This window comes from Myotis daubentonii, chromosome X (assembly GCF_963259705.1).
Source record: "Myotis daubentonii chromosome X, mMyoDau2.1, whole genome shotgun sequence".
In the NCBI taxonomy this organism is placed as follows: domain Eukaryota; kingdom Metazoa; phylum Chordata; class Mammalia; order Chiroptera; family Vespertilionidae; genus Myotis; species Myotis daubentonii.
Window position 1 is genome coordinate 114,014,400 of NC_081861.1, and position 24,523 is coordinate 114,038,922.

The window sequence follows — 24,523 nt, forward strand, 5'->3', positions numbered from 1 at the left end:
CTCCTGGTTCACAGGTCAATGCTCAAACACTGAGCCACATCGGCTGGGCAACAAGATCCTTTGTAAGTAATTCTTTTATTTATGTTTTTTTTAATGAATAATTGAAATAAAAATATAATACTCCTAATGCAATCAAAACCAAGAGGAGTATATGTAAGTATTGACTTCATATTTGGTAAAATACATAACACATTGATGAACCCAAGCAGAAGCTCATACAGAAAATTTTATTAGCAATAGGTGTTAAATTTACAGATATTGTGGAATCAAATTGTCCATACACAGTGAGGAACTCATGGTGAATACTGACTGAGGTTCAAATGAGAGAGACACACTAGCCAAGTGAGTAGTAAATAGAAAATTGTCTAATCCTCTTTGTCCCCTGAATCCTCCTCTTTGGGTTTGGAGAGGAGTTTCATTACTCGGTGTATAGGAGTCTTCACAGACTCATAGTTCCATCCCTTCCTCTTAAACATCTTCTCAATCACATCTGGCATCCTGTAGCCCTTGCTTACAATGAAATCTTTGAAGGCAATTGGTCCATAAAGTTCATCAATAATGTCTGGTTCAAGATGCCTTCCATCGGTCAAATGTTCCTTGTCAGGGACGACTTTAGGGTCGGGCAAAGGCTGGCCATTGACCAGCTTTTTCCAGGATTTGGGGTCCAGGTACCATGCTCCATACCTTATCTTCTCCCGTTTGGGTTTATAAGGGTCTTGTTGTTTGCGGACTTTCCTTTCCCAGTCACCTTCCTGCAGGGAGAATTTTCTCTGCTGTATGTCATCTAGCTGTTTGCAGGGCCTTATATTCAAAGGAAGCTGGCCTATTTTCTTTATTTTGACTGTATTATGGGTGAGTGGGACCTCTAAGTCAATTTCAAACTGTTTCATGAGGTCCGCTTCATCAATGCCTATGTCTCCAAAATTATCATCGATCCATCTGCAGAATTCACGAATTCTTCTTCTTGATTTTTGGAGCCCAGGATCTTTGGGGATATCCGTTGTGCATGCTGCATTTTTCTCTTCCTCAGGAAACAAACTGAATAAATATGACTGGAGACTCTCCTTGGCCGTTTGCACGTAGGCTTGGTATTCAGGTTCCAGGTTGCCCTCCTCCGGAAGTTCCAGGTTGAGCTTCCTGAAAGATTCCAGGTGGACTTCCTCGGGAGGCTCCAGGTTCGCTGCCTGGGGAGGCTCCAGGTTGGTCTCCTCAGGATGTTCTTCACACAGGTGTGTGGGGGTCTTCTTTCTTTCCTTGGTGCCCTTGCAATACGCCCACGTGTCCTCCAGCTTCCTGTCAGGATCTAGCACTTCCAGGACCTTGAGGAGGAGGTCTGGAGGGAGAGCTTCCTCCAGATTCGGGCAGTTCGCCAGGGACTGCTGGGTCAGGCTGGCTTCAATGTTCTCTACAAAGGCCTTCCGTGCTCGCTGGGCTGGCGAGAGCTTGGAACACAGGTTCGCTCCCATGGGCGGCTGCCTGTGAATCTTTTTGGGCGGAGGGCGGGGAATTCTATGAGCAATCATGGGGAGAAAGCCCTCCCAAGGGCCACGAGTGATCACATCTTCAGCAGATGGACAGCCCGTTCTGAAGTCGTCCAGTCCCTCCTTCACAAATACCCACCGCCGGCTGTCCATGGAGGTGGGGCACTTCCCAAGCTGCTTGTTCTGCCTGCAGAGATAGCGGGAAGGCAACCTGTCCCTGTCCTTGAACCAGGGCTTACAATTCATGCCCAGGGGCAAGGGCTCCTGCGGCCCAGGCCCTAGCAGCCACTTCTTGCTGGGCTCTGGCTTTTTGGCGAGCTTTGGCCCTGACTGCCACGGCTTGATCAGCCCTGACTCTATGAGCGCCTTCTTCCTCAGGTCCGACTTTAACAGCCACCCCTTGTGGGGCTCCGGTAAGGGCCACTGCTGGCACGCCATGGCACCCTTGGACCAGGGTGCCCAGCGGCCTCAGGGGTTTGTTGTCCCAGCGGCCCAGTTGCTAGGAGACCATTGCCAGGTGCTGCCACATTCTTATTCTTTCCTGAGGCGGGTCAGCACGCGCCCCTGCACAGCCTGCATTGTCCTGGGATGGCCCACAAGGTTGCATTCTTGCTTGTGGTAGAGAATTGTCCTCGTGTATGGGCACACCACAGTTGAGCTCCCCATTCATCTTTTGATGGACTTTTGGATTGATTCCAGTTTGAGGCTGTTTGCAAATCAAGGGGCCAAGAATATTTCACATGTTCACACCTTCATACAAGTACTTTCATTTCTCCTGGATAAATTATAAGTAACAATTGATAGGGGGGAGCTTCTGAGAGCCATGTTTTTTCTATGTACTCACAGCCCTCAGGTTTTGATATTTGCCCAAATATGGGTGAGGTGAGTGAGCCATTGGGTATACAACTTAAGATGGCACCCAAAATCCCCCTCAGAAATCAAGATCAGTTGTCTTTTAAGGTAACATTTCAACATAATCAGAAAAACAGTGCCATAGTAAAGCCTGAGGACAAAGGATAGGTCACTGCCCTAATACCGATCCTGTCTTTATTTAAAACCCATGTGTTCTTCTCCATCCATTTTCTTTTTACAAATAATATTTGCCTTTTTTGGATACCGTTGTGTTTCTTGGAAACAGTTTGATTCTTTGGGATCCCTTTTAAGATTTGATTTAAATAAACAGAGCAGTTCCCTGTGATAGTACATGGCTAAATACTGTTAAACCATGTGGTATGTTTAATTAACTGTTCCTCACTACTGAAGGAAGACCCACGTAAATTATTGAATGCCTGTGCATCTAGAGATGTTTTAGTCTGGCTGACAGTAAAGGTCACTATTGCAGGCCCTGTGTGAGTATCAGTTATCAAGAATCCTTTCCAGTGGTTTCTTTCCTGGCTTATAATAATGTATTCACACAGGAGCTGATCAGTAATCCCCTGAATCATTCTTGTGGGGTGCAAGATTCTGGAGTTCCCTCTCTTTCTCTCATTTTGCTCTCTGGTTGTCTGCCTTGAGATCTCTACCCACCTTGTTCTCTATAGTGTTAGCTCCATTTCCTCTACATAGCGTGACTGCTGGTCTTTGCCTCTCTGAGCTGTGGCCTAGAAACGGAAGGAATGTGGAGCCATCATAGGAGTCACCTCATTTATTTCCTATCTGTGAGGCATCTGTCCCTGCTTCCTGATGTCCAGTGTCTTTCATAAATTTATCTTACTTTATTTCATTATTTTTTCAGGTGTTCCAGGGCATAAATCTGATCCCTGTTACTCTATGTAGGCCAGAACAGAAAATATAATTTCCTTTTTTTTTGTTTCATCTCCATCAGTTTGTGAGTCTGCCTTTTCAAAGGTCTCCCACGACTTCTGAGCAATCATGGGGAGAAAGCCCTCCCGAGGGCCACGAGTGTTCTCACCTTCAGGAGATGGACAGCCCTTTGTGAAGTCGGGCTGTCCATCTCCTGGTACCGTAAATTCTTGCTATTCTCCATGATTAGAAATTGTAGATCACACCCACATTATTGAAACATTATTGAAACAAATGCCTCCTTTAAAGTCCATGCCAATCTATTTTTCTTTTTTCCCTAGTACTCAGGATAACCATCTACTTCAAATTCCATAAAATAAATAGTAAACTCCTTAGCATGTAGCATTAGGTGTTTTACAATTTTAATACGGCATGGCTTTTTCTTGGTCATAGCCAATAATACACTAATACACAAATTACAGATTAGATGTAATTCTTCAACCATGGCAGCAACTTGAATCTTTTCCTAAAATACATTTTTTATTCGTTTACTTATTCAGCATACATTGCTTCAGTTCTCCTTTTGTATGGGGTAGTGTGTCCAATACTCAAACTATTGCAATTAAAGATACAAACACAATATTTTCCCTATAATAAAATTCCCATCAATTTTTGCCATCTGATTATTTTAAAGATTTTCTTCAGACTTCACCCTTGAAGTACATTCTTTCTGAGTAAGTGTTAAGTGAAGCAGGCTGAGATTGCAAATCAATGAAACAGAATTAAATATATTAATACAGCTAAGATGACTTAAGATGGTTGGTATAAGTTAAAATATGAAGCTAAGGAATAGAAAATCAGTGACCACGATTCAATGGGAACTCAATCTATTCTAGAAATCATTGCTTGTAAATTAGTATTATTATTAATATCATTATTAATATTAATATTATTGTTTCCTGCAGTATGAAGCACAGGGAGAATATCTCCATTGAAGGATAAGAACGAAGTGACATTTTCATAGGAAAAATGACAACTAGCCAAAAGGTAATGCCCAGTATATTCAAACCCCTTTAAAAGTTCACTATTGTCCCCATTTGTCATATGACATATACTTTTTCCAAAGAGGAAAGATAGACGTGCACAGAAATTACATGTACCCGTTATTGAAATTATCAAGTGAATCCTAGCTGTTTTGGATCATTGGATAGCAGTGATGGAGAACCTATGACACACGTGTGAGAGGTGACACACGAACTCATTCCTTTGGCTGATTTTTCTTTGTTAAATGGCATTTAAATATATAAAATAAATATCAAAAACATAAATCTTTTTTTTACTATGGTTGCAACTGTCAAAAAATTTCTATATGTGACATGGCACCAGAGTTAAGATAGGTTTTTCAAAATGCTGACACGCCGAGCTCAAAAGGTTCACCAAGATCCTCAGCCTGGGGACTGAAGTGTCCCGGGTAACAGTTTGGTCAAGGTCACATGGCCAGGTGGTGGGGACAAGAAGGCTCAATCCCCAGTAGGAGCCTGCAAGAGGCACCTGATCCATGATTCTCTCTCATCACATGTTTCTCTCCCTCTTTCCCTCTCCCTATCTCTCTAAAATGAATATATATATATTTAGCCAATGAAATATAATGAATGAGCATCAGGTGTTCCAAATAATGTTTCTAGAGCTCTCTTCACTCTTAAATACAAGAGGTTACATTACTGTATGAACATAAGCATCTTCCAAGTATTCATCCTACTCTGGCTATGGCAGTTAACATTAGGAAATATGGCTATTGAAACAGGGCCTGCTGTAGTTGTTTGCCATCTCCCAAAGCAAATATTTCTGAAGAGTGATTACTGACGTAGAGTACTTATCTTTCTCAATTGTCCCATTTTTTTGCTTCTTAAATAGACAGCATGTGAAGATTGAGTCTTACAGGTAGTTGTTACCATAACTCTTGTCGAGTAAGACTCCCTCCACGTTCTGTGTGGAGTAGGGTTCGTTATCTGAAAGAGTAGCCGCACAACAAATGAGAGAAAAAGACACGAGATAATATTGCAATATTGGGGGACCAGGCGGCAAGTCCCGAAGGACTTCCCCCTTGCTCAGGCCTCACCAAGCTTTTATTGATCTGGGATGCACCCATAGCATAGCCCTTTGGCAGGTGATCCCCCAGTAACAAGCAGACTAGCCCATCAGCAAGGATTTACATAATAATAAATGGGGGTGTAGTTTCAGCTACCACTCTCTGGACAAACAGAGGTGGCGCCTAGCTCCGACCTTTGCTAGGGCTTCAAAGGCACCCAGCCTTCGGGGGGTTTCGGGGAGTTCTCTGTCTATGCTTATCAGATAGTGAAGGCAAAAAACAATTTCCCACATCTCCCCCTTATTTTTTCTTTAAAAAGTAATCAAGTCCCAATTTCAATGTCCAAAAGTTCTGAGTCCATGTTTCAATGTCCAAAAGTTCATGTGTACATGCCAGCAATGAAATGCTGTTTCTGGATGGTGGACAAATGCTTGTCCGGTCCTCTCTGGTTTGGTCCTGGGCACCCTGCAGTGCCACACAGCTGCTAACTGCTAGCATGGCAAGGTGTCTTCACCATCTCCATCTCTGAACTGTCTCTCCTGTCTTTGTGGCTGGAGCACTCTGGTCAGTTTCTCTCCGGGATCCCTTGTTGCAGGAATCCACATGGTCTAGGAGTTGTTCTCTGAAAGTATACAAACATATTCTCAACCAAAGGTTAATAAAGGAAATTTTACTTGGGTAATCCTTTTTATATTTGCCCAAATGATTTTTCTTTGGCTTATTTTGACACCACATATGTTTTTCATGGGTGTCTTGCTGTTAGCATTACAAAATGAAAAAAAAAATTCTAGATGTAATTTAGTTACAGGATATTTTTCCTTACATGGTATTCTTCCACTCTCCCCCTTTTTTGATTTAATTAGGAGGCTTATGGAAAATTTTTTAATGCAGTCTAGATAACTTTAAATTTTTATTTTTTTCTGCACAAAAATATGACTGCTTTAGGTTCATTGCATGTTAAGCAATTTAACCATGAAATGAAAATTTTGGTTAATACTATATGAATAATTACTTATTTCAAAATAGCCAAATTTAATTAATTTGGAAACTTGATAACTCTTTTACTGTCAAATTTAATATTCTAACAATGATCTTAATTTACACTAAATGTTAATGAAATGGATCACTTTACATCCTTGTGAAGGCTCTGAGCATTCCTGTTGTTAGGCTAGATTTAGACATAGGGTCTGTTAGCCAAGCCTCCGTTTATCTGGATTCTGATTTCAGCTGGACCAAATCTCTTCTGTTATTTGGTTCCAAATCTGGGCTGGGCATGGGAAGCAAGAAGCAGCCATGGGGACAGGAGACCTTCCTCAGAAGGGGCGAGTGTTCAAGCCCGTGCACCATTGGGGGGGGGTCTGTGCCCCACCTTTGTTGCACCCCAAGTTTTCTCCTACTCGCCCCCGGTTGTGCCTGTCTTAGGTCGCCCCACCCTGTGGGGTCTTACCCGTCGTTGACTACCAACCATCTCTGGGCCAAGTAGGGTGATGTGAGGTTCAGTTCTGTCTCCTTGTTAACCTATGCCCCTGTGGCCTCCACGCCCAGAAACTGCCTTTGGATCCCCTCGCCTGCTGATGGGGTCCCGGCATTGATCATAGGGAACCCAGGTTTCTTCTCCAGAGAGGGCCCAGCTTACGCCATTGGGCCAGAGACAGATCCATGGTACCAGCTTTTCATGTTCCCAGCTTGAACAGAGAGCTCAGGTAACAGCTGTAGGCAATTGGATTCCTCTTGGCAAAAAAAAGTCAAGATAGGTCAATACAGAATTCTTAAGTGCCTTCCCCAGGAGGCCCTCCACACAGTGGAAAGGAATAAATCCCTTCATGTAAAACGTTCAAATCCATTTGTAAATTTGTTTGGGATAAATGCATAATATACTGTTGTAAAGCATCAAAAATTATTAATGAAACTTGTAGAATAATACCATGTAAGAATATTCTTTGTTCTAGGTCATGACAACTTAATTTTAAACTGGCTGTCTCAAGGTTTGGAATGAGGAACCTAGTTTTCAAAAAATAAAAAATAAATTTACAGAAGCAGAGACAGTATGCTATCTAAATTACAGTTCTGGGTCACCAGAGCACTGAGTTGACACGCTAACTGGAGCCTTCTGACTTTGGGATAGCTGTGCTGTCCTTCCCAGGTAAAGGAAAAATGTACCTTCTAAGACATATGATATTTATAGATTTTATGTGAATTAATTGTTACCATACTTCACTTTACTGTGCTCCAGGTGGTCTACTGGGCTGTTGGTTGTCTGGTTTGTCTTCCTCCTGCTGGATTACACTTGGAGAACTTTAACTTAAAAAAGAAAAATCTTTCTTTTTACACCAAGTAACTATAGGGTTACATCTTGGATGTTGATTGATAGTGCTGCAAGGCCATGTATTCCAAGTCAAAGTCATTAAACATTTATGGTAACTGTACTTATTTTTAGATTTGGTATTTTAACAGCAAATCATTAGATTATCCTGTAAATATTAGTGGAAGATATTTCAAAATATTAAAATTTCTCCTTTTTTTAAAATTTAAAATAATGTTTTTAAACAGCATTCCCTTTCGGCTAATTTGCATATACAGAGGGATCATGGGAAGCCTTCAGTAACTTTTTAGAAGAATTTTACTTTACTAGGATTCAATTGCTTACAAAGATTAGTAAATTTAGTAAAGTTTTATTCTGATACACGAGATGCAAACAGTGCTTCACCTCCAGCCTAATTTAAAATGCAGTGGTATGGTGCTTTTGTTAGTTTAAATACAGACATTGCTACTAGTAAATCAAATTTTTCTTTTATTTGGCAGAAATTCCTTATGCAATCAAGCATATTATATTTTAAAATATTGCACTCGGGAAAAGTTTTCAAATACATATCTAATTAAAAAATTTTCAACACTTTTTAAACAGTTCTCAACATAATAGGATCTAGTCTTGACCATGGAATCAATTACTCTTAATTTGTTTATGATATATGCAAAACTGTGGTTCTACTGAGAATTTAAGATATCTTTTAAAAATATATCTACAAGCCTTTTAAGAAATATGAGCTCTATTGTCAGCCCTTATAAAGCCAACTGCTCAAAACATTGGTCTATCATACCACTGAAATTGTATTAAGACCATGATTGCTAATTTATTAAGCATTAAAAATATCTTCTTAAAAATAGTATTAAATAAATCCGCGAGGCAAGCACTCTTTTTGCCCCATCCACATTTCTGCAGTAAAACTCCACCTTAAAACTCCACCCCTGAAATCCCATCCTGCCTCAGTGAGCAAACCAAAATCCCTAAAAGATAGATGGCCAACATTATATTGTAGACAAACAGAAATCTCATTAGCTGTTTATACCCTTTATAATTATCTTAAAGAATATTAATCAAATTTAAACTGGTTATTGTATTAAAAATTTCAGTTGAGATCTTAAAAATTAATCCTCTTTTTTTTTAATCAGACCAAGAAGTAATATATTTTGAATTCCTAATCATTTAAGAGAAAACACATTTTATTTTTTCAAAAACAAGTTATACATTAGATATTTAATTAATTTCTCCCGATTCAATTTGCACCTTAAACTTTCAGAGCTTTAAAACTTAGGTAGCAAATTAAATACTTAGCATTTTTCAAATCAATACTTTTGCATTTAAGGATACATTTCAAATAAAATATAAGGCATTTTCAATTAATAGATTAACTTCTATCTTCTAGACTTCATACTAGGCATACTCAGATCAACATTTCAGTATTGTAAATCTCAATACTTTTAGATGATTTGAACTTAAAAGTTTTAAATTTCCAGCCAATAAGCCTGGCATAGCTGCTAAATTTCAAAATGGTCACAATTTTCCTGCTGGGGAAGTCAATAAGCAAAACCATAGCTATTCACATGTAAACTTGACTATCAACTTCCTGGTGGTACTTGCCTCAGGGCGGGAAATTTCAAAAGAGCTACTTTAAATCGCCTTGGGAAACCTGTCTGCATTTCTTTCTCAGGTTCATCTCCGCCATTTTTAAGACCGAAACAGTCTTGGGTTTTTATTCTGTACACAGCAAAAGGTCAAGTTCAGCTCAAAACTATGCGCACTCGTTTTTAAACTGGCCTTTTCCCTTTACATGTGCACAGAAATCCCGGACGCATTTTTAAATTTGTAAAACTTTTCAATTACAAGAAGGATTTTAATTTTAGAATACTTGGGGAGGGGGCGTCCACACTGGATCGCCACATGTTCCCTTCTTCCATTCCCCCATGCCCTGCTTTGGGGGAAGTTTCAGCAAATGACTCAGATGGCGTATTTTTCCCAAAGTCATGCTTAATAGAAGACATTATAAATTTTTTCCTATTTTGCTTTCTAAAATCATGGCTAGCACCCAAGGTTATCTTAGCCAAAGTTTGGTTGTCCTAAGATGTTCTCCAGTAATTTTTAATAAAACATTAAGTAATCTCATTGTGGGAGAGCTTATAACTCTGCCTTTTCCTGCCACCTTTGAATCTCTCCACACCAGAGGAGGATTTAGCAGCGGGGTTTCATTTCTTATTACAGATTTTAGATTCCAAATACAAATTAAGATTTTAATTTGAACAAGAAACCACATTAAGATGACCATGGCACTCTTTTTTCAGCCTGATTTTAAGGAGTACCTTTTAATATTCCAATTTCTTAATAAGATGGCCTTTTTGTACAGGTGATTCGATTAACGGCAAATTAAACATATCAGGATTAGGACATGGAGGTGGAGGGAGCCATGAAGGCCATTCCTCCCATTTTTCTTTTTTTTTTTCTGCTCCTCTTAAGGAGCGGAGGGTTCAAGGGGAGGAGATTTATCCTCCTTGACCTCTCCTAAAGCCTCTAGGAAATGAAATGCCGTGTTCCACAAGGGGAAACAATGTTTGGCAAGTTCTGATTAACTTTTTGGCAAACTTTTAAGATCTAATGTACCTTTTTCAAGAAAACAAGGCTTGTGTTATAATAACATGCAAAAACTGTAAGAGATTACCTTCTAAAATTTTAATACTTTAAACATGCAAATCAAAAGTCTATAATAAAGTTTCTCACTTTTTTAAAAGCCAAATATACCTTTTTAAAGCCGAATCTACTTTTTTAAAGCCAAATCCTTCCCCGTTTGTTAGCCTGGTTAAGAAAACGTTCCCAGTGTACTTACAGACCCAGGCTTCTGTACTTGATCCTGGGCATTGGGTGCGATAGACTTCCCCTCACCTTTTTTCGGTGAGTTTTCCACACCTTTTCGTGTAAACTTCCTTTTCTAGCTCCAGCGAGACCTGCACTTCCAGATAACCCTTCGGGCGCCAGATGTGGAGTAAGACTCCCTCCACGTTCTGCGTGGAGTAGGGTTCGGTATCTGAAAGAGGAGCCGCACAGCAAATGAGAGAAAAAGACACGAGATAATTTTGCAATATTGGGGGACCAGGCGGCAAGTCCCGAAGGACTTCCTCCGTGCTCAGACCTCACCAAGCTTTTATTGATCTGGGATGCACCCATAGCATAGCCCTTAGTCAGGTGACCCCCTAGTAACAAGCAGACTAGCACATCAGCAAGGATTTACATAATAATAAATGGGGGAGTAGTTTCAGCTACCACTGTCTGGACAAACAGAGGTGGCGCCTAGCTCTGACCTTTGCTAGGGCTTCAAAGGCACCCAGCCTTCGGGGGGTTTCGGGGAGTTCTCTGTCTATGCTTATCAGATAGTGAAGGCAATAAACAGTTTCCCACAACTTTGATCACTTACAATAAGCACATTTAAGATAATTCTGATACCTTGTAATGTAGCAACATTTTTCAACATCAGATTATTCCACTAACTTCCCCTTTTAGTTTTCATTTAAAAAAAAAAATCAAAATGACATTGTTTCCGGATCTATTTTGTTCATGGATTCATTTTGTTCATTAGATTCCACATATGAGTGAGATCATTGTGATATTTGACCTTTCTCTGACTGGCTTATTTCATTTAGCATAATACTCTCCAGGTCAATCCATGCTGTTGCAAATATTTCTATCTTGCAAGAACTTGATCTGTCCTCTAATTGTTTTCCTTCTATAGTAGACATTTTATTTCAATTTTATAAATCTATTTTATTCCCTTAAAATTCTGAGAACAGGAATTTGAATTTTTGGCAAAATTATCTTTTATTTATATATTTTATCTGATTTTTCATCTAAATGACATAGTTTTGTGTGTTTATTGTGATCTTCTATTTTACCTTCTTCATACATCTGGCAAACCTTTTTCATTTATATTTATGAATAAAGGACTTACATCATTCACCTTGGTAAGTAGCATGGATCAGATCTAGAATTGTGATGTCCATTTCACTACTAGGATTTTGCTCAAAATGGGAGAGTGGAGTGTGTCAGTTATTCAGTTTCTTTCTCCTTTGGGGATACATGGCATGGAGCTTACAGGTAGGATAGGAACACTGTCTGATGCTAAAATAAACACAATATTTCTCACATTGGAACACTAGTGTTTTTTCCTTCTAGGAAAATGTGTCCTATTATTTCCCTTCTCTGCAGGTCTGTAATTGTCTTACATTCATTCACTGTCTTGGAGTGTAGTTTGGGGAGATTAAAAGGCTCAGATGCCAAAGACCTTTACTGTCCTATGTGAGTAGGGGTGGGGGAGGGTTAGAGCTGAGCAAGTTAAAACAGATCTGTTATTCACAGAGCAGCTATTTACTCTCACAATTGACCAAGGACCATCCGCAGTGTTGCAATTTCATTTACTCTGATCTTAGAGTAAGGGGCCTCCATCTTGCCACCCAGATGTTAACAAATGTTAATATTTGCATATTTTAGTAAACCAAAAACTGTAGGTTAAATGCAAGAATCCTTTCTTTTAGTCCCTGCCCAATCTCATTCTATTCACCCTTTTCCCAGAGGTAAGCACAGCTGTGATTTTAAGGATATGTTTTATATGTTTATCATGAACATTCACCCACATTCAAAGGGCCGAAGAAAATCCACCTGACTGCACCCTCATATACATTGTTTATAAGGGTAAGTTAATTTTGTGTTTTCCCAGGTGCCATGGAATACCTCCTCCTCCATCCAGTTTCACATGAAATAACTCCTCCTCCATGCAGGGTCCCACGGAATACCTCCTACTCCATGCAGGGTCCTACGGAATCCCTCCTCCCTCCTCCATAAGGGTCCTATAGAATATCTCCTCCCTCCATCAGGGTCCAATGGAATCCCTCCTCCCTCCTTCATCAGGGTCCTATGGAATCCTTCCTCCCTCCCTATATCAGGGTCCTATGGAATCCAACATCCTTCTCTCCCTCCATCAGGATCCTATGGCATCCCCATCTCTCTTTCAATCCGGGATCCTATGGAATCCCTCCTCCCTCCATCAGGGTCTCATGGTATCCCTCCTCCCTCCCGACATCAGGGTCCTATGGAATCCCTCCTCCCTCCATCCAGGGTCCTATGGAATCCCTCCTCCCTCCTCCCTCCATCAGGGTCCTACGGAATCCCTCCTCCCTCCTCCCTCCATCAGGGTCCTATGGAATCCCTCCTCCTTTCTCCCTCCATCAGGGTCCTATGGAATCCCTCCCTCCCTCCATCAGGGTCCTATGGAATCCCTCATCCCTCCTCCCTCCATCAGGGTCCTATGGAATCCCTCCTCCTTTATCCCTCCATCAGGGTCCTATGGAATCCCTCCTCCCTCCATCAGGGTCCTATGAAATCCCTCCCTCCTCCCTCCATCCAGGGTCCCGAGCTGCACTAATTCAGGCCTGGGTGGAGACTCCTGGATACCGTTTTTAAAAATGAAATATGAGGGATTTGCACACAGGAATCAGAGAAAGACCTTTATTTATTTAAGAACCAATGACTTTATTTGAAGAGACAGCGAACCTTGAACATGGAACTGAGGTGCCCGTTTTGCACAGGCAATGTGGCCATGGGCATCCGGGCACGGGGCAGGGTGGCCCCCACGGCTCTCGGGAAGGCAGTCCTGGTCAGTGCTCCTCTCTGTCGCCCAGGGTGAGCTTGTGGAGCAGGTCCTCCTCCAGGCCGGACTCGGGGGCCTGCATCTGGCGCAGCTGGCTGATGTGGCCGCCCAGCTCCTGGAGGAAGGCGGCCTGTGGGTGCAGGCAGTGGCTCTCCAGGAACTCGCACAGGTGGGCGTCCCCCCGGTGGGTGGCCAGGCGGTGCAGGTGCTGCAGGCCCTGGTCCACTCTCTTCGCCATGAGCAGGGCCTGCTCCAGGGCCATCAGGCTGCTGTCCCACTCGTGCTGCTGCGGCCGGGGGACGACCTGCAGCAGAACCCGGCCCCCGCGCTGGCTCTGCAGCCACACCAGCCTCTCCGCCTGCTCCCTCTTCTTGAGGGCCCGCTTCTGGAAGTACTGGGAGCCCTGCTGCCAGGCCCGGCTCTGGAAGTAGCCGGCAATGGAGGTGTACACGGAGGCCGCATAGAGCTCCAGCCCGATCTGCTGGTTGATGGCGGCCTCGCAGTCTGGAAGGTAGCCCTGGCGCTCAGAGGAGGGCGGAGGAGTGGCCATGTCTGCAGGCGCAGGAGCGGTCAGAGGCTGAGGCGGAGTGGAGGAGGCCGGAAGGTCACAGGTGCAGGCGGCTGGGGTCTTGGAAGGTCCCGGGTGAGGGCAGGGCACAGGAGACAGGCGGCTGGGGTCTCTAAAGGTCCTGGGTGAGGGCAGGGCACCGGAGACAGGCGGCTGGGGTCTCGGAAGGTCCTGGGTGAGGGCAGGGCACCGGAGACAGGCGGCTGGGGTCTCCGAAGGTCCCGGGAGAGGGCAAGGCACCGGAGTCAGGCGGCTGGGGTCTCGGAAGGTCCTGGGTGAGGGCCGGGCACCGGAGACAGGCGGACGCAGCGACAGGACACGCGGGAGGCTGCGGGCCGCTGGCGGTGGCGGTTGGCTCTGAGGGGACCGGAAGCAGTGACCGTTACTCAGGGCCTGGGGGAGGGGCGGGGGGCCCTCACAGGGGGGCGTGAGGGGGGCCCGAGCAGGCGGCAGCGCCGACCTTCTCCGGATTCCATGCCCGTCTCATGCTGGGCCCTGGCCTTCCTGCCATTTTAAAGTGTGACCCACGAGGACAAGTGTGACCGCTGCCAGGACGTCAACCGCACTTGGTTTCTCGGAGCAACTTGTGTGACTGTGGTCCTGATGGGGTGTTTCCTGAACCGCCGCCCAGCCCTTTTGGGGAATCCTTGTTGCCTCAGCATGAATCCCAAAGCTTCATCGGTATGACATCAGCGTCGGCACCCACAGTTCCCACAGCCTGACCCGGGTCCTCGGCCTGGTGACGCCAGCGACCTCCACTTCCTCCTGTTCACCATCAAGGCCCCCCTCTCTGCCGGCAGAGCCCGGCCTCCACAGCCTCACAGACTCTCCGCCTCCCATCTTCCCTCCTGTGAACTTGCCTTCCCCCCCTTTACTCTGTCTCCTCTCCCTCGCTCAACACAGCCCACACACCCATTCCTCCAGCCCTGTCTGCCCCAAAGGGGACAGTTCCCGTGGTCTCAACGCTGACATCCTGGATTTGCTCACCATTTCACCTCATTTGCCGATTTTTTCCCTCTTGCATAAGTACAGACTTCAGTTTTCTCTAGCAAGAAACAGTAAAATTAGCTGCATTCGCAGAGAAAGCGCTTGGTTATGGGGATGTATTCATCCCCTCCAACCTCATTTGCACTTTACGCTCTCAGTGGCGTTCTAGGGAATAAGGCACCGTGGCTGGGGACACCACTGATCTCAATTTGCCTTTCCTTCCTTCCTTCCTTCCTTCCTTCCTTCCTTCCTTCCTTCCTTCCTTCCTTCCTTCCTTCCTTCTTTCCTCCCTTCCTTCCTTCCTTCCTTTCTTCCTTTCTTCCTTCACTCACTCATCCAACAAATATTTATTATCTAAAATGATCTAGAATTTGGGCGTATATTAGTAGCCAGGAGACATAGACTAAGGCTCTGGGATTTGTATTCTAGTGCAGAAACAGATCCAAACAAAAAGAAACATAAAACTGGCATTTTCCCCCTATTGTCCCAAGTAAATACACACAAGATATTACATATGGATATGGGAATTTAAAAATACTAAATATATTAGAAGTCAAAGACATTAGACTGAAACACATAAGACAAACCTAGGAATTTATACCGTATTTATGCATTAATTCAACAAGCATTTATATACTGCAAATGTATGTTGGACAGTATGATTTTGGAAATACACAGAAGAATCCAATGTAGTCTCTCTCCTCAAGGTACAAGATATAGTAACAGAATATCATAAGTGTTCTCAGGTGGATTTAAAGTTATGAATAAAGGGCCTATTTTCAATTAAAGTTTTATTCCCAGGCTTTTGATTGATACCTTTTTTGAAGTGTCTATTTCTCTTTGGAAGCTTATGCTATTTTTGACATTTATTTATTTACTTACTTACTTGTTTATCTTTAAAATTTCACCTAAAATGTTTCTATTGACTTTAGAGAGAGGATGAGGGAGAAAGAGAGAGAGAGAGAAACACTGATGTGAGAGAAAGTACATCAATTGGTTATCTCTCATATGCTCCCCAAGCTGAGAGCAAACCTGCAACCGAGGTACGTGCCCTGACCAGGAATTGAACCCATGACCTTTCAGTGCACGGGACAACACTCCAACCAACTGAACCACACCAGCCAGGGTGGAAGCTTATGCTACTTTATAATCAGTGTTTATGAAGAAAAGAAAGGATCAAGTATTAAATGTCACAATGAAAACTTATCCAATCAGTTCAGATACATTTAATTGTTGAATCTTTAAAATAATTGAATAACATGTCTATTTGATAATTTGATTGTAATGATAGAATCATACATTAGATGTAGAAAAGAACTACATGATCAGTTTCTCAATGAAGTAAAAATTTAATCTATATTTCCTACACCATTGTTTAGTTTTAATATAATTGTAGACTTTCGAAATTCCCTTGGGAGATTTCATTGCAGATCTCACTATAAGGATCTATTTAAATAAAACAAATCTTAATTTTGTAGACTATTTATCATTATGTTCCAAGATTATTAAATAATTTATCCTTATACTTTTAGTCTACTTAATGTTTAAAAACTCAGTTTTCCAAGTGAAAGTAATAAACAAGCATTGGCTGGGACCTCAAAATTCCATGAAGGAAATATACATATGTATAAACAAAGGCATTCCTTCAAGGTTTTCTTTAATGAGAAATATAAAACTAAATATGAACACATAATGAATATAGGGCTAAACATTTATTGGAATTTTTTTCCATTATTAAAGTATTACAAATGTGTCCTTATCTCTCCATTGTCCCTCTTCCCCCCTCTCATGCCCTCCCCCCCACCCCCTGGTGTCTGTGTCCATTGGTTAGGCTTATATGCATGCATCCAAGTCCTTTGGTTGATCTCTCCCCCTTAGCTCCACCCTCCCTCCTGCCTTCCCTCTGAGGTTTGAGTATCTGATCGATGCTTCTCTGTATCTAGATATATGTTGGTTCATTGGTTTATGTGTATCCTTTACTAGAAGCCTGGTGCATGAAAATTCATAAACTTGGCGGTGGGGGGAGGCCCTCTCACATTCTGGGAGTCCTCAGAGGATGTCCTACTGACAGCTTAGGCCCACTTCCCCCAGGGCCTAAGGTACACCCAGCTTTGTGCTCAATGATTGCAGCAGACATTGACTTTAATGGCATGTCTTCAAGAGTCTGTTTAAGTTCACTTTGCACCAAGAGAATATATATGGTACCTATATAAAAATAATTGTTAATGAGGTGAAAATAGAATGCACATTAATACATGTTTTAAAATACTCATGCAGTCAATAACATTTTATGTTATATATTTCCTATTGTCGTAGATACAGAGGTTGCTACAGAAGTTCTAATACTTTTTCCTACATAACAATTATGTTTAGGGAAAATATATTTGTTGTAATGATGCTAGGTAAAATTAAAGATCCAAAATGTCTTGGTTGAAGCAGTAGATTTATGTTCCACTAAAATCAAGTGTATGTTTTTTCAAACACGTTAAGTAAAAACCATAATCCTTTGAACATTTTTCTATGATTCCATGCCTTACTCTCATATTGACCCAGAGAGTTAATAGAATAAGCTTATGTTTTATGCACTTTCCTTCATGTTTTGACATGAGTAATTTTCTCTCACTTTTTATTGCCTAAACTTTTCTTCTAAACTCTCGATTGCTTACTTGCTGACTTCCTCATTCATAAAAATATAATTACCTCACTAGCCAATGTTAAAACTCAGTGAAAAACACAATTTATATAAAATTAAGTTTTGTATAGTGTTTCCTGTGTGTTACTCACATTTCTTACCTTCCCTCTGAGCTTTTCATTCTTCAGTTTTTGCTCATACTTTGAAAACAGTGTCTTTTTGGTTTATTTCCTTGAAGGCTTTTGCCATTAAAAAAAAAAATCTCTGGCCGAAACCGGTTTGGCTCAGTGGATAGAGCGTTGGCCTGCGGACTGAAGGGTCCCGGGTTCGATTCCGGTCAAGGGCATGTACCTGGGTTGCGGGCATATCCCCAGTGGGAGATGTGCAGGAGGCAGCTGATCGATGTTTCTCTCTCATTGATGTTTCTAACTCTCTATCTCTCTCCCTTCCTCTCTGTAAAAAATCAATAAAATATATTTAAAAAAAAATCTCTGAATAAATAAGGTCAGCTAACCATATTTAGGGAGTTTCAAATTCCTAGAAAATATCTGATTATTTAATAGGTTTCTGCCAAAATGGTTTTAAACCTCACTTATTTCAGGTCAATAAATGAGTTGGGCCATACTCTTTTGTTGTTGTTGTTGTTGTTAATCTTCACCTGAAGATACCTTTCTGTTGATTTCTAGGAGAGTGGAAGGGAGAGGGAGAGAGAGAGGGAAAGAGAGAAAGACTTCAGTGTGAGAGAGACACATAAATTGGTTCCTTTCCACAGGAGCCCAGACAGGGGCGGAGAATCAAACCTGCAACCCGGGTAGGTGCCCTTGACTGGGAATTGTACCTGTGACCCCTTGGTGTGCAGGCCAACTCTCCAATCATCGAGCAACACTGGCCAGGGCAATATTCTTTAGGTAGAATATTAAGATTTTGCTTTTGCTTTTGTGGATGGTGCTCTCAAGTTCTGATTTCTTATATGATAAACAATTCATGAAGAAAGGTTCGTTAATCAGTCAAGTACTGTGAGCTGTATGACTTGCTTCTCTATTAGTAATGTTATCCCTTGATGTTGCCTAGCCATAAAAGTGTTGATTCTTTCAAACCATTGATTGTGGTATGAATTTATACAGTATAGGTATGTGTGTGTGTACACACACACACACACACACACACACACACACACACACACAGACACACACACAATAAGAAGAGGGATTGAGTGCAAAGACAAAACCTAACATTCCTTCATCCCTTGGAGGACATGGATCAAAGATAAGTTATGGAGTAATTGGTGTATTTGGTGAGTCCACAAGTAGCCCACTTGAAGGGAAGAGGCTGTTGAAATTGGAAATTGAGGGAAAGAGAACGAGTGAAAAGAATTCTTGAAAGATAATACCCTCCTTTTGGTCATTTGTGTGTATATAGCCGCTGGCTTGGAGTAAAGGGGGAAGCTGTGCTGAGAGCAGCTTCTGGTGGCAGGGAATATTATTTTCTCGTACATGTAGCTATTGAGACGTAGTTCATCTTAACTCTCAAGGATTAAAACCAAGAAAGATAACTGTCAGTAAGATGTCCAAAATAATTTATAATTGCTTCTCTTTTTCACCAGGTCTCTATCAATTATCAATGCTTTTGTCCGCCCCCACCCCCCAATTCTTCACTTTGGTCCTTAATCAAATGTATTTCTCAATTATGCTGTAGAGAATGCATATGTCCCTATGTGGCCCTTTCCCCATAATTCTTTTTTCTTTCCACATTAATAATCCCTAATTTTTAGAAAAACAATAGCATATAAATGAATCAAGGTACAGAATACCTCAAATTATAAAAATCAATTCCTGTTTCACTGTTGTTGGTTTTTGTTTTGTTTTGGTTTGTTTTGCTTTTTGATAATTGTTACCTGAGGACTTTTTTCATTTATTTTGAGTGAGAGTGAAAGGGAAGGGGAGAGACAGAGAGAGAAACATCAATGTGAGAGAGGCACCTCATGGCTGCCTCCTGCACACGCCCTGACTTGGGCCAGGATTGAGGTACATGTCCTTGACTGGAATCTGACTCGGGACCCTTCAGTCCTCAGGCCAACACTCTATCCATTGAGTGAAACTAGCTAGGGCCTTTTTCACTATTAATTGATAAATATATTGATCATATCAGTGTATTTTAGCTAATCATTTTGTTGCAGTGGTCGGCAAACTCATTAGTCTACAGAGCCAAATATCAACAGTACAACAATTGAAATTTCTTTTGAGAGCCAAATTTTTAAAACTTAAACTATATAGGTAGGTACATTGTTATTAACTTAATTAAGGTACCCCTAAGGCTTAAGAAGAGCCACACTCATGGGGCCAAAGAGCCGCGTGTAGCTCTCGTGCTACAGTTTGCTGACCACAGGTCTAGAGTGATTATAGCTACAAGAAGAAACAACATTCTCAGTTTATTCAGTTGTTACAAATGTAGGAGGAGAAGTAGAAATACAAATTGAAGATTCCATGCAGAATCAAGAGGCCACTTCCTTTTCTCTCACAGATATCTACACTAATAAAAGAGAAACATGGTAATTGACGTACGACCGCTACCCTACCCATTCGCTAATCCTGCTGTCACTCACAGAGTAGGGCCGAGATATGCAAATTAACTGGCAGCCAAGATGGCGGCCAGCAGCCAGGCAGCTGATGCGAACAGGGAGGCTTGCTTGCTTCAGTGATGGAGAACTCCAACATTCCCCGCCAGACTTGCTGGCCTCTCAGCAGCATCTCTAAGCAACTATGTTGCGAATAAAGAAGCTAAAAACCCCCCAGAAACCTGCTTTACTCAGCGGAGCTTCAGCCAGCCGGACCGCAACATTGTATCAAATACAGACGGTAAACAAAGGCCAGAAACCTGTTTTCAGCATCCGAGGCATCAGAGCTAAAGCTGGCCCAGAATAAAAAAAAAGAAAAGGAAAAGAGGAGCAGTTGGGAGCTTCAGTCCCAGCCTGAAAACAGCCCTCAGCCCTCAGCCAAACTGGCCAGGCACCCCAGTGGGGACCCCCAACCTGAAGGGTGTGTGACCAGCTGCAAACAGCCATCATCCCCTCTCCCAGAATGGCCAGGCACGCCGGTGGGCACCCTCACCCTGATCCAGGACACCCTTCAGGGCAAACCAGCCAGCCCCACCCATGCACCAGGCCTCTATTCTATATAGTAAAAGGGTAATATGCCTCCCGGCACCGGGATCAGCATGACAGGGGGCAGCGCCCAAACCCCCTGAACGCCCTGCAGCTCTGTGTGTGACAGGGGGTGGGGCCCCAACCCCCCTGCCCCCCATGGGCCCTGCTCTGTGCATGACAGGGGGTGGCGCCACAACCTCCCCATCAACCCTGCCTTTAGTGTGACAGGGGACGGTGCCCCAACCCCCCAATCGGCCCTACCCTGAGCGTGACTGAGGGTGGCATCGCAACCTCCCAATCTGCCTTGCTCTGTGCATGACAGCGGAAGGGGCCCCAACTCCCCAATCGGCCCTGCTCTGAGCCTGACCACGGGCTGCACCTAGGGATTGGGCCTGCCCTCTGCCACCCGGGAGCAGGCCTAAGCCAGCAGGTCATTATCTCCCAAGGGGTCCCAGACTGCGAGAGGGCACAGGCCGGTCTGAGGGACCCCCCTTCCCTCCGAGTGCACAAATTTTTGTGCACCGGGCCTCTAGTTGTTTCATAAACCACTAGAGGACCCATGCAGTGGGGGTCCCTTGGCATGGCCTGCGGGAATTGAGCCGAAATAGGCAGTCCAATGCCACCTGTCACTCCTGCCTGCTTCCCCCGCTCATCTTGGCCCTACTGTGCCTGTGCTGGCTAATGCTCAGTCAGTCCCAATTGGGAGAGGCTTGCACCACCACAGCAGCACTCGCCAGCCATGAGCCCTGCATCTGGCACCTGTAGGCCAGCTGAGTGGCATTCCCCTTGTGAAAGCACACTGACAAACAGGGGGCAGCTCCTGAGTTGAGTGGTCTGCCCTCTGGTGGTCAGTGTACATCATATCAACCAGTCAACTGGTCGTTTGGTCACTTAGGCTTTTATATATATATATGGTGGTGATTTTCCTGGCCATGCTATTAAATATATTTAGTTAGATTACATTCTAAATTGAACCACTTCATTGGAGTAAATGTATGGGACACTTGGTTTTATAAAACTGTTTCATAGCTAGATAATGTAAAATATTCCTTAGGCTATCTTCTTGCAAAGGAGTGCTGTTGGGTTAAATGAACAAGAGAAAGTAGATAATAATATTATGTTAGAACCATTTTTATAAAAGAATTCAATTTATATTTTGTGATAAGTTCAATAACGTCTTAGAAAACCATGGTGTGTGTATGTGTGTATCAAATACATCCATTTGTATGTTCAGATAAAGTTTTGATTGCTATTGTTATTAACTAAACTATTTAGTCAATGTTATTAACAGAGGTTTGGACCTTCATGTGGAATGTGATACGAATGCATATCATAAATTACTACAGGTCCGGTGAATGAAATTCGAACACTTAGGGGGGGCTTCCCGCAGCCCAGCCTGCACCCTCTTTCAGTCTGGGAGCCCTCGGGGGATGTCCAACTGATGGCATAGGCTTGCTCCCAGTCAGACATTCTTAGCAATGGCATGGAGGCAGGAGAGGCTCCCGCTACTGCCGCTATGCTCACCAGCCCTGAGCCTGGCTTCTGGCTGAGCAACATTCCCCCTGTGGGAACACAATGACCACCAAGGGGCAACTCCTGTGTTGATCATCTGCCCCCTAGTGGTCAGTATGTGTCATAACAACCACTTGTTCCGCTGTTCAGTGGATTTGCCTTTTATTATATAGGATTCTGAAGAGATATTATTATTATCATAAATTAGTAACCTACATTTCACAATTAAGGTTAGAGTGATATAATTTATAGATAATACTAATATTGAATACTTTTCCCCACACTTCCAATTTTGGACATGAGACAGTTAGAGTAGACATTCGTGGGAGCCTGCATCTCAGCTGATTGTATGTGTGTGTTCAGTGATTTTTTTTTTTTTTACAGGGAGGACAGTATAGGGATAGAAGGGATAGAGAGTTAGAAACATCAATGAGAGAGAAACATCGATCAGCTGCTTCCTGCACACCCCCTACTGGGGATGTGCCTGCAACCAAGGTACATGCCCTTGACTAAAATCGAACCCCGTTCAGTCCATAGGCCGATGCTCTATCCACTGAGCTAAACCAGTCAGGGCTGTTCAGTGAATTTTTAATTCCTTAAAGGATGCAAATGTTGCATTAGGCACCAAAGAGTAAAATTACGCGAGCAGTAGTAGATAACTGAAAATATTGATTACTATACATTTTTGGTATCCATAATATAAAGTGATTCCGTAAATTTTTTGCCAGCTACTACAAGATTTATGATAGATCTTTGACTGTATCTGATAAAGTTTCATCAATAGAAAAGTGGGGTCAACCAAATTCATTTGATTAAATCAGAAGACATAAAGATTGACATGTATATGTCCTCAGATAAAATTTTATAACTTTAACAACACAAAAAATGGTCAAGATTTTAGACATTTGTGAGGTCTTTTAACTATATACCAGAGAATTTCATGTGTACCTGGCATGAACCACTTTATAAAACAGAGCTGCCTGTGCTTGATTATTTCCTAAATATTATGATAAAATATATATGCACTGAGATAAGAATACCTGTCATATTTTTTCTGCAATTTATATAAAAATAAAATTAACTTTCTAGAAATATGAAAAACATATTAGCCTGATGTTTTCACTTTGGGAATATGAGTATGTCACTTGTTCGACATTAGTTAAGTTCCTCCTTTTTAAAAGTAGTCTTGGGCTCTACTGCTGGAGATATTATAGTCAAATGATTTTATGTCCAGGGATTTTAGCCCATGGCTGTGAATCAAAATCAACTGAGGGAATTTTTATTCAGTATTTCGGGATAGAACTCTGGGATGTGTCCTTTTAAGAATAGCCACAAGTGACTTAAACCTAGCCAGGATATGCAATAGTGATTTTATATTATTTGGTGCAAAGAATAGAATGAGTATCTCAAACCTATATATTGCTTATAACTTATCTAAATATTAGAGGCCTGGTGCACAAAATTTATGCACTGGGGGGTGGTGGTCTCCCAGCCTGGCCTGTGCCCTCTCACAGTGCAGGAGCCTCGTGATTGATCACCCCAAAGAGGAAGGTCACCCTAACAGGTTTGGCTCAGCGGATAGAGCATGGGCCTGCGGACTCAAGGGTCTCAGGTTCAATTCTGGTCAAGGGCATGTACCTTGGTTGCGGGCACATCCCCAGTGGGGAGTGTGCAAGAGGCAGCTGAGCAAGGTTTCTCTCTCATCGATGTTTTTAACTCTCTACCCCTCTACCTTCCTCTCTGTAAAAAATCAATAAAATATATTTAAAAAAAAGAGGTAGGCCCCACCCACCCATCTGGGGCTCCTTGATGGATTGCCCCAAAGAGGTAGGCTGGAACCAGGGTTCCCGCCTCCATGCTGCATGGAGCTGCGGGACCCCCAGGCCTTGCCATATGGAGCCCCCAGGAACCGCCCCTGTGCCAAGCATGTAGTGTAAAGTCCCCACCAACCCACATGTGCCTCACTGCACACGCAGCCCTGCCCACCTGCAAGTGCCCACTGTGCATGCAGCCTCCTGGTGATGTATTGTGATGGAGTAAGGGCATCACAGAGTGAGGGTGTGATGACCATTTGCATATTAGCTCTATATTATAAAGGATTATACCTTGCTAAGAAAACATGTCAGTAGTTGTAGCAGTTGTAAAATAGCTGCCAGGTAGCCTATATAATGAAAGGCTAATATACAAATCAACCAAATGTCAGAATGACCAGTCACTGTTATGTGCACTGACCAACAGGGGGCAGATGCTCGATGCAGGAGCTGCCCCCTGTTGGTCAGTGTGCTTCCACATGGGGAGTGCTGCTCAGCCAAAAGCTGGGCTCATGGCTGGCGAGTGCAGAGTTGGTGGCGGTAGCCTCACTGCCCTTGCAGCAGTGCTTAGGGCGTCTGAATGATGGTTTA

At 42.8% G+C, this 24,523-nt stretch overlaps 2 protein-coding genes across 2 annotated transcripts; both read right to left on the bottom strand.

The window, feature by feature from the left end:
• Window positions 1-365: 365 nt before the first annotated feature.
• Window positions 366-1,919, bottom strand: LOC132223662 (protein FAM47A-like). Its single transcript, XM_059678726.1, has one exon. It carries the CDS (start codon window positions 1,917-1,919, stop codon window positions 366-368), a length of 1,554 nt encoding a protein of 517 aa, XP_059534709.1.
• An 11,368-nt stretch (window positions 1,920-13,287) lies between these two features.
• Window positions 13,288-13,830, bottom strand: LOC132223663 (ferritin, mitochondrial-like). The gene has a single exon (XM_059678727.1). The coding sequence runs from the start codon at window positions 13,828-13,830 to the stop codon at window positions 13,288-13,290; it is 543 nt and encodes a 180-aa protein (XP_059534710.1).
• Window positions 13,831-24,523: the final 10,693 nt, after the last annotated feature.

Bases quoted from the DNA above. Each gene is read 5' to 3' on its own strand.
- LOC132223663 (XM_059678727.1), bottom strand. From the start codon at position 13,830: ATGGCCACTCCTCCGCCCTCCTCTGAGCGCCAGGGCTACCTTCCAGAC.
- LOC132223662 (XM_059678726.1), bottom strand. From the start codon at position 1,919: ATGGCGTGCCAGCAGTGGCCCTTACCGGAGCCCCACAAGGGGTGGCTG.